The sequence below is a fragment of the Asparagus officinalis genome, chromosome 7 (genome assembly GCF_001876935.1).
Source record: "Asparagus officinalis chromosome 7, Aspof.V1, whole genome shotgun sequence".
Classification (NCBI taxonomy): domain Eukaryota; kingdom Viridiplantae; phylum Streptophyta; class Magnoliopsida; order Asparagales; family Asparagaceae; genus Asparagus; species Asparagus officinalis.
In genome coordinates this window covers 143,473,830-143,484,311 of record NC_033800.1, presented here as the reverse complement: position 1 = coordinate 143,484,311, position 10,482 = coordinate 143,473,830, and the positions used below count along the sequence as shown (strand labels likewise).

Below are 10,482 nucleotides of genomic sequence, written 5' to 3'. Positions count from 1 at the left end.
GCTAGAACTAACGTAAAAGCAAGAATTAACAAGTGTGAAGGTAAAATACGAAGTCTGTGTTTAGAAATAGTAAGGTGTGGGCTAGAACTGACTGTATACAAGCTAGAACTAGGATAATAGAAGCTAGAACTAACGTAAAAGCAAGAATTAACAAGTGTGAAGGTAAAATACGAAGTCTGTGTTTAGAAATAGTAAGGTGTGGGCTAGAACTGACTGTATACAAGCTAGAACTAGGGTAATAGAAGCTAGAACTAACGTAGAAGCAAGAATCAATCTCTTGAGCAACCGTAGCGGCCTCCTCCTCTTCCTCTTTCTTCTTCGTCTTCGTCGCCTTCCTCTTGCTCTTTCCCCCTTCTTCTTTGAACATATCGAGGAGGTCTCCTCTTCTTCAAAGGCGTCGAGGATCGCGTGGATGACGTGGCGGTTGGGCGAGGAAACAACTTTATCACACCTTGAAGTTGTTTTTCCTCTGTTTTTCTTTTATCTTTCTGCTTGAGTTATCATTTGCTTCTTTTACATTGCTACAATGCTTAATTCGTCTATGATCACATGCACGTGTAGTTATTACCATTCGTTAGGTTACATATCATGTTATTTATCTGTGAGAGTGGGAAAAACTGCTGGTCATGCAAAAATGTCTCTTCCATATTCCATTTTGTTTAAGTAGTAAATTTGATTTGGTTTACTCAGTTTGGTTCCCATTCTAAGAAGCGGCTCCACAACCTAGTCCTTGGACGTATGTATGATCATCATGTTTATGATCTTGTTGAGGTTGGAGTTGAAAACTTCAAGCCATTAGAATCTTTCACCTATGACAAGAAACTAGCACCAAAAGCTGGAACAAAACCATTATTTGCTTTCATAGGTGAAGGTTTTGAAAGTGTGGAAGAACTAATGCACTTGAAGGAAGTGCTGCTTGATATATTTAGAGGAAGGTGACGAAAGACGAAGAAGAAAGAGGAAGAGGAAGAGGAAGGTGAACTCCGGCGTAGTCGAGGGCGAGGCGGGGAGCGACGGCGAGCTATGGCGACGAGGTTGGGTGGAGGAGAGGAGGGGAGGCGACAGCGAACTCGAGGGGAGCCTTGGGGGCCTAGGCGGAAGCGGCGACGTCGAGGAGGGCAAGGGCCAGGGCGACGAGCTTGAGAAAGCCCTTGCTTTTAGAGAGAGAGAGGAGAAAGAGAGAGAGAGAGAGAGAGAGAGAGAGAGAGAGAGAGAGAGAGAGGAGAGGAGAGAGAGAGGGAGAGAGAGAGAGAGAGAGAGAGAGAGAGAGAGAGAGAGAGAGAGGAGATGAGAGAGAGAGGATATGAGTGTTGGGTCTGAGGGATTGAGGTAGGGAATAAGGATATTTTGGGGATTTTAGTTTAGCTGGCATGTAATAATTGCTAAAAAGTGATTGCAGCACAAACTGTCACACTTCAAGAGGCTGAACCACATTGGGAAAACTAGGAGGGACTGCAGCACATGAATTTTCTGTTTTTGGGGCTCCAACACATTTTTCCCTATAAACTAACTAAATACTACAATTTTAAATGCTCAAAATCGAAACACGCCCAAAAAACACGACTCGTTAGTACGTGCTATAATAGATCCGACCGTTACAAAATTCAAATTCAAAAAAGCCCCATTCTCTCCAACAAACCCAACAAAACCCCAAAACGAAAGCAACAATCAAGCTCCAACAACTAACAACCAAAATCAAATAATCCAAAATCTCAGAGCTCAACAATGACGTCTCAACTCGAAGAACAGCTCCATCATCTTCGATCCAAAGCAACCGAGCTCTTGTTCAAAGAAGACTGGCCTCAATACATCAACCTCTACACTCACTTCATCTCTCTCTGCACTCAAAACCCCCCAAATCTCTACAAACCCCTACCCTTAGCTTTCTCCAATCGTGCCGAGGCCCATTACAAGCTCAAAAATCTCTCTTCAGCCCTCGAGGACTGCAACCAAGCTCTCGAAATCGACCCGTCTCATCTAAAATCCCTCATTTGCAAAGGCAAGATTTTACTCGACCTCAATCGCTACTCTCAAGCTTGCGATTGCTTTCAAAGGGCTTTGTCGGTGAACAAATCTGAAGAGGTTGTTGGGCTTTTAGACCGCTGTAAGAAGCTCGATGGGCAGTCGAGAACTGGGCAAATCAATGTCTCGGATTGGTTGGTTAATGGGTTTGATGGGAAAAGTCCAGAGCTTGCAGAGTTTATAGGGCCAGTTGAGATCAAAAGATCAGATAATGGAAGAAGAGGGCTTTTTGCTACTAAAGGGATTGAAGCAGGTACAGTGTTGACCATAACAAAAGCTGTGGTTCTTGGGAGAGGTATCTTGCCCGAATCTGATAACGGGTCGGGAAATAATGCCCGAATGGTGATGTGGAAGGACTTCGTGGATCGGATCCTCAACGTTACTGAGAAATGCAGCAGAACTTTATACTTGCTCTACTTGTTATCGACAGGAGATGAAAGTGATGAAGAAGCTTTCAGAATCCCCGATATGGGACTATTCAAGCCAGAAGCTGAAGATGACAGGTTCGTTTTGGAGAACAAAGAGCCTGATGTTGATAGAATTCTAAAGATTTTGGATGTAAATTGCCTCAATGAAGAAGCAGAGTCATCCAAAGTTTTCGGCAAAAAGACTAATGGCTCTTGCAGTGTTGGCCTCTGGGTGTTGCCATCATTTGTGAATCATTCTTGCAATCCAAATGTGAGAAGATTGCATATTGGTGATTATTTAGTGTTACATGCATCGAGAGATATAAAAACAGGGGAGGAGATCACAATGGGCTATTTCGACATCCTACAACCAGTGAACAAGCGAAGAGAGTTATCGAAAAAATGGGGGTTTCAATGTAAGTGTGAAAGGTGTAGGTTTGAGGAGAAGGTAGAGACAGAGATTTTAGGAAATGGGTACGAATCTGAGGACACTGTGATGAGATTGGAAGAAGAAATGAAGAAGAAAATGATGAGGAAGAAGGAGAGAGGGTACTTGAGGGCTTCATATTGGGGGGATTACATGAATGTGTATGAGTCGGAGAAGTCGATGAGGTTGGGGAGGAGGATTCCAGCGATTGTGGTGGTGGCGGAGGGGGTGGCGGAGGCGGTCGGAGGGGACGAGAGAGTGTTGAGGGCGGCGGTCGGAGGATCGAAAAGAAATGGAGGAGGTGGCGGGAATAAATGGGTGGAGATTGAGAGGTTGATGAAGATGGGGAGAGGGGTTTATGGTAGAGTTGTGAAGAAACAGGGGATGAGAGCTCTTTTTGAGTGGTTGAATTGGCGAGCAGAGGTTTAATTAGTAGTTTTTTTCTTTCTTAGTTCATATTTCAAATTCGAGCAGAGGTTAAGACTCTTAACCACACATTTGATCTTTTTTAGGTGTAGGATGTTATGTTCTGGATGCTATTGGATTTCTTTCAGATAAACGTAACGTTGTGATCATTTGTTTTATTAATACTAGTTCTCGGGTGCACATGATGCTTGCTTTACATAATAAGTTTATGCGGAAAAAAATATTTTTAATACCTCAATAATCAAATGCTAATATGAATAAATTTTAGAAAATTATTGCTAAAAATGATATAACGTATCTTACTATTAAATGTAAGAATTAAGGAGAGTTACCAAGTTATGGATGGTAGTTAATGTATTTCTAAATCTTTCTTTATTCTTCTAAATATAATGCCTACAGACGTGTGTTGAATTCTTTTAAAATATTAACATAAGTAGGGGTGGAACCAAAAATGTGGCTTTTCTTAAGTAATAGTAATAGTCAAGGATGGATCCGTTAGGGGCTGTTTGGTTCCTTTTTTTTTGTGGTAAAAGTGAGGAAAGCTGCCAAAAATGTCAGCTTTTTGACAGCTTTCCCCCCAAAATCACCCCTTAAAAAGGTGATTTTGGGGAAAGCTGCCAAAAAGCTGACATTTTTGGCAGCTTTCTTCTCTTTTACCACCCAAAAAAACCTATCCAAACAGCTCAATGAAGCATTATCACCAAAATTTAACAATTTTCGGTTAGATTTTGCATGAAAATGTATTGATACGAAAATGAGGATGAAAATTTATTGGGTTTTTTTTACATTAGTCCCTTAAATCTTGTATATTTTTATATTAGTCCTCCACATCATTGAAATTTGATATTAGTCCCTCAAATCTCTTAGCATTGTTGATGCTAGTCCTTCTATCACATAATCCGATCGAATCTTGTAACTATAGTTAGGTTGCGGTTACTGTTGCTGGGAAATTATAGAAATACCCTCTCCCTTTAGGTGCTGTTTGGCAAAGGGTTAAGTGAGAGATTAATGAGACTTAACCCCCTTCTTAACCCGCCAAACATTAAAAGTCTATATAATGGGTAAAGTGAGTTAACCCACTATAATTTGCCAAACACAAAATATATAGAAAGGTTAAGATAACCTCTCTAGATGGATTAAAATGAGTTAACCCCTCAAAATGAGGGGTTTACTAATACTCCTATTTAGAAGGATTAAGAGCTAACCCCTCTAATTATAAAGAAAATAGTCAAAATCCTTATAATTCCCAAACACTAAAATTGATCATAAGGGTTAAAATAAAACTTAATTATATAACAGGTTAATAATTTAGTCCTTCAGATTATCGAATGGGTTAAGTATCTTAATCATTCTCATTAATCCCTCTTCATTAACCATTTGTCAAACCCGATAAGAGGGCGTAGAGGTTGAGATGTGGTGGGAAGTGTGGCGGGCGAAGAGGCAGCGCTTTGGGACACACTGAGAAGAAGAGATATATATTAAGTTATGTTCATTTCTTAAAAGATATATAGAAATTATACTCTTTTGATATGTATATGAGGTGAATTTGAAATTTTTTTTTTTACACGAGAAATATTGTATCTTAACAGGAGTAAGTTGAAGCATATATGCTTCGTACATGTTTAGACTTGTTATGTAGAGTTTGTTATGTAAAAAAACACAAGGCTAATAATCCCATATGTTTTCTAAGGGCGTGTTTGGTTCGCTGTTTTGAACCGAAGAAACACTTTTCTCCTCCTGACACCCGCTCCACATCGACAAAACCCTTTCTAGGGTTTTCGTTTCTCGTCTTTGGTTCGCTTCTCCCCCTCGTCCCTCCAGCTGCGGAAATCCCCTCCACATCGGCATTTTTTCTTCGCCCCATTTCCTTCAAAAACGAGAGGAAATCGCCCCGATCTGTACGATTGTCAGCATCGTCGGGCTAAATGGGCCGGAATCCAGGTGAGGGCTAGCGGTTACCTCCTTTCTTTCCCTCCTTTTTCACTCTTCGCGCCTTGGCGTTCGCTTCCTGGCTTGCGGGGGGTTATCTTCGTCGCGCTTGCCGGGCGGGTTTTTTGCGATTTCGTGGCGCTTGCGGGGTTATCTTCGCTGGCTTGCGGGGGTTTTTTCGCTGGCATTTCGTGGCTTGCTGCGATTTTTATCAGCGCCTTATGGGGAAAATTTGGGGGTTTTGCCGACTTTGATCTTCCTGGAAACTGATTTCAGACCTAAGGTAAGGGGAATGATTCTCAAACTCAAAAGAATTTTAAAAAATTTTGTCCAGGGTTGTTGCTGCTGGTTGTTCCTTCAATTCTGTTGTTGTGTCACAGCGTTTGTTTGTTGTCTGGTTGTTGTTGTGTTGTGGTTGTTGTTGTCTCCAGTTTTGTTGGCTGGTTGCTTCCTTCAGTTGCTTGGTGTTCGCGTTGTGTCCAGTTTGTGTGTCATGGTTTTTGTTGTGTCCTAGAGTTGTGTGTGTGCTCGGTTGGTTGTTGTCTAGCGGTATGTGTCCAGGTTGTTGCTGGTTGTTCCTTCAGTTGCTGTTGGTTTGTGTCCAGTTTTGATGCTGGTTGTCTTCAGTTTGCTGGTTTGTGTGGTTGTGTCCAGGTTGTTGTGTCTTTGTTGTGTGTCCAGAGTTGGTTGTGTCGTTGTTGTTGTTGTGTCAGGGTTTGTTGCTGGTTGTTCCTTCAGTTTAAGTTTTGATTATTGACATTGCATATGAATGCTTGGTAGGTATATTAATTATTTCAATTTGATTTTTGCATCGTAGATGGATGGTGATGGGGATTGTACCGATGAACAAAGTGTTGTTAATGTGGTTCAAGGTGCAGCACTATATGTTCTTGTTATAATAATTACATTCATAAGGAGAATGCAAGCTAGACGTAAATCTATACGTCGTGGTCCAAGTGAGGAAAAAAAAAGACAAGAGAGGTCTAGAATTGAACATATAGAGCGTATTTATAATGGTTTTAGTGATAGTTGTGTGAATTATATTAGAATGCGGAGTGGTGCTTTTGTTAAGCTAGTAAGTATAATGAGGAACAATATGCTTCTAAAAGACTCAAGGAATATATCAGTGGAAGAACAACTTATCATGACACTAAATATTTTGGGTCATAAATCTAAAAATCGCATTGTGAGATCTCATTTCATAAGATCAGGGGAGACAGTCAGTAGATATTTCAACAAGGTTTTACAAGCAATTATCTGTTTGCGTGGACGCTACATGAGACAAGCCATCAATGATACTCCCCAAGAGATCGTTAACAACCAGCTATACTATCCTTATTTCAAGGTATATCTACATTTTAACCACAGTTACATGTATAAGCAATAAAAATAAATGATAACTTAGTAATGTGATACACGTATTATAGGATTGCATTGGTATGATAGATGGGACTCATGTTGATGCAATGCTTCCGATTAATCTTGTTGCACGATTTCGAGGCCGCAAAGGTGTTACACAGAACGTGCTTGCAGCTTGCACCCCAGACAAATTGTTCACATATGTCTTAGCAGGTTGGGAGGGGTCTGCAAATGATTTTAGAATTCTCCAAGATGCATTATCTAGACCACAACCACATGGATTGAAAGTCCTAATATTAGTGGGGTACAACTTTCTTCATCCTTGGCTTATTAACCGATTTCGGTTAAATCAACTCTTTTATAGAGTTTCAAACTCATTCAGAGTTCAAAAACTTGCCACGCAAGTTCTCCATAACGTCAAATCGTGAGGAGAAGACCATGTTCCGATGAATCAAGACGTTCGGATCGTCAACGGAGAGCAAAGTCGACGCGAGCATTCGAGGGAGGTACTCCATCGCCACTGTGAAGAACCCATAATTAAACAAAGGGAAGAATCCAGATCATTCTCCTCTCTTTTGTAATCAGGAAATCCAATTGTAATCGAGATTGAGAGGGTTGTAATCATTCTTTTTCTAAGCAGTTAGAGAGAATAAATCAAATACGATTCTTTCATTATTTTTCTTATTACAAATTTTCCACCAAACAGTCAGGATGAAGCATATTAACGTTCGTTATCACTTCGTTCGAGATGTTCTTGAAGATGGTGATGTGGAGATTGTGAAAGTCCACACAAAGGATAATCAAGCGGATATGCTCACAAAGGTGGTTCCGAGCAACAAGTTTGATCATTGTCGAAACTTGTTGCATATTCGTGATTGTTGAGGTTGTTGGCGGCCATTTGGGTGAACTATGTGAGGCTTGATTCTTTTGTTGCATATTCGTGATTGTTGAGGTTGTTGGCGGCCATTTGGGTGAACTATGTGAGGCTTGATTCTTTGGACAAGAGGATACGTAGGTAGTCTTTTCGATGCAACCATTTTGGATTAGTTAGTTTTGATGGGGGTGAAATTGTTTGGATTCTTGTTCGGATTCTCGATTTGTTGTGGATTGAGTCCGTTTTCGTGAATTGTGTTGGCCTTCTTATTTTGATGATGTTTAACAAACAATTTATGACTAATGTTGTTTATCTAGTATTTATGTTTTTCGTATTTATTCTAGGCAAACAACAAGTTAGAGGATGGATGAATTGCGCCATAACGATCATATCAAATGGAGGTTGGTGGAATAGTGGTTGAAGCTATGCAAATTCAAGTTGAAGATCCAAGTTCAAGCTTCATCCGCAAGTGTACCAAGTTGAGCTCATTGAAGACCTTCATCAAGCTTGGGTAATTTAGTTTAGGAGTTTATATTATGTGTGTTAGTACTTTAAGCTCAATCATATACACACATACACATTTTGGTTTTGTATATATAGTTATATATATACATATATGTTTTGGTTTGATAGTTTTCAAGTTTTAATATGAAACAATTTAATATAATTAGAAAACATATTTTTGTTTCATTCTTATATGCATATATATGATTTCATCAATATCAATTTTATTTAGTTTAATGAAATCATGTTTTAGTGCATTATATGTGTATTTTGATAAAATACTACATTCATTGTTTATATACTTCATAACAATAGTTTACATCTTTCTTTAAGTTTATAAAATCATTTTGTAAAGTTTCAAAATATGGTTTAGGCAAAATGTCAAAATTCATATGTTTACATTTCTATGTTTTGGACCTCCTTGCAAAATAATGATATTTTACATTTGGAAAGTCCTTTTTGAAAACCAATTTTTATAGCATGTGTATTATTATGTCTACAATCATTTCCTAAAGTTTTATATTTTTCTGAATTTATTTGATATTTTTAAACAGGGTTTTAAAATCAAAAAATCAACTTTCAAACTGTTCTGTTCATGTATCATTTTGCGGTTGACCGCCACGGTCGACCGCACCTAAGTTTTTACCTGCAGAGTCAAACAGAAACTTTCGCGATCGACCGCCACGGTCGATCGTCAGCTCGAATTTTCCCACGGTCGACCGCCAAAGTCTCTGGAAAATTCTCAGCTTCGAAAGTGGCTCACGGTCGACCGCGAGATTTTCACGGTCGACCGCCGTTCACTCCAACGGCTATTTTGTACAGAATCTAATTTTCGATTCTGTTGGCTTTTTGGTCTTTTTCTTTGGGGTTTTGTTGTTGTTTTCTCTTCCTATATAAACCCCCAAACCCCTTCTATCTCAGAAACTCAATGGAAAGTTTTAAAGAAGTTTAAAAAGAGTTTTAACAAGGGTTTTAGTTGGGTTTAAAGTTTGTTTGGTTTATGAAGATTGTTTTACAAGTGGAGAAGATCATCTACATTGTTTGAGCTTCATTTTAATCCTCCTCTCCATCTTGTTTTTCAGAGAAGATTTCCTAAACTCTATTTCTAGCTATTTACTGTTTTATTCATAATTTCTATATGCTAGAATTATATTGAGTTTAGTTTTGATTTGTTTCTCTTTGCTTACACACACACACAACCATTGAGCTTATTGTATTTATATTCATAGTATAATTGAGTTGTGAATTTGTGTAACTTAGAGAGTGAGCTTATAATTCGTTCTCATCCATTGTAGAGAATAAACACTTTGTATTGAGCCTATCTTGTGAGATCACTTTGTAATACACTTGTACACCGAGAGAAGTGTGTGGCGAGAGTCGGGGATCGTCCCAAGAGGAATGGCGTCGGTTGACGAACCTAGGGAGAGGTTGTATCCGAGCACTTGAGGGAGATACGTCTAGTTCAATACTTGAGAGGGTGTAGAGTGGGATTACAAGAGTGTGTGAGTTGTAGAGTTTTCGGTAAACTAGAAAACCGTATTGTGAGGTGTAAACATTGTTCGGGTAAACGTAGAAAACCCGGTTGTGATAGTGGAGATCTCCTCGAGGTGAGGAGCGGAGACACTTGAGGGAGATACGTCTAGTTCAATACTTGAGAGGGTGTAGAGTGGGATTACAAGAGTGTGTGAGTTGTAGAGTTTTCGGTAAACTAGAAAACCGTATTGTGAGGTGTAAACATTGTTCGGGTAAACGTAGAAAACCCGGTTGTGATAGTGGAGATCTCCTCGAGGTGAGGAGCGGAGACACACCGTAATCATATCATTTGTTTGTGATTGCATTGACGCACTTATTTTTATGTTCATATCTTATATCGTCTTTGTTTATTGCTTGTTGATTATATTGCCCACTATCTAGTTTAGATTGTTTACCCTTGTATTAATTATATATCCTTGTATATATCTTATAGTATATCTCATTTAACAAATTGTTTCACGACGTATTGGACACAACAAGTGGGACATTTATTTGCTTTGGTGTCGGCTCAGTTTTGGGAAAACTTCACCGAGGTGGAGAATTGTGAAGACGTGGGGGCCACCCACGTGAGCATGTCCCACGCGATTGCAACCGGAGGCAAGCGCGTGAACGCGGTTTCGTTTTCGCGTTAACGCGGTTTCGTTTTCGCGTGAACTCTGGCCCACCCGATCCTAAAGTGATATAACGCAGTGGCTTCTAGGGTTTAGTGCGCAAGGAGGCAAATTGGCAAAGGAGCTTCGTGCAAGTTTTTTGTGGTGTGCGGCTGCAGGAGAAAACCGCAGGTAGAGAAAAATCGGCTTTTTCATGCAAGGGCGTGTTTTGGCAGCTGTCCTTTTGTAAAGAGAGATTGTGAGGGATTTGAGAGTTTGTTTGAGGGTTTAAGTTGTGTGATTGTAAACTCTAGTTGTTTTTTCTCCCTCTAATAGTAGATCTCCCCCCCTCCTTGCCCCGTGGACGTAGGTAATTTTTCGAACCACGTAAAATTGGTTGTCTCGCTATTT

The 10,482-nt window shown here is 39.7% G+C and overlaps 1 protein-coding gene across 1 annotated transcript; it reads left to right on the top strand.

Moving 5' to 3' along the window:
• LOC109850856 (tetratricopeptide repeat protein 12) lies at positions 1,627-3,449 on the top strand. Its single transcript, XM_020420933.1, has one exon. The coding sequence runs from the start codon at positions 1,726-1,728 to the stop codon at positions 3,283-3,285; it is 1,560 nt and encodes a 519-aa protein (XP_020276522.1). The 5' UTR covers positions 1,627-1,725; the 3' UTR covers positions 3,286-3,449.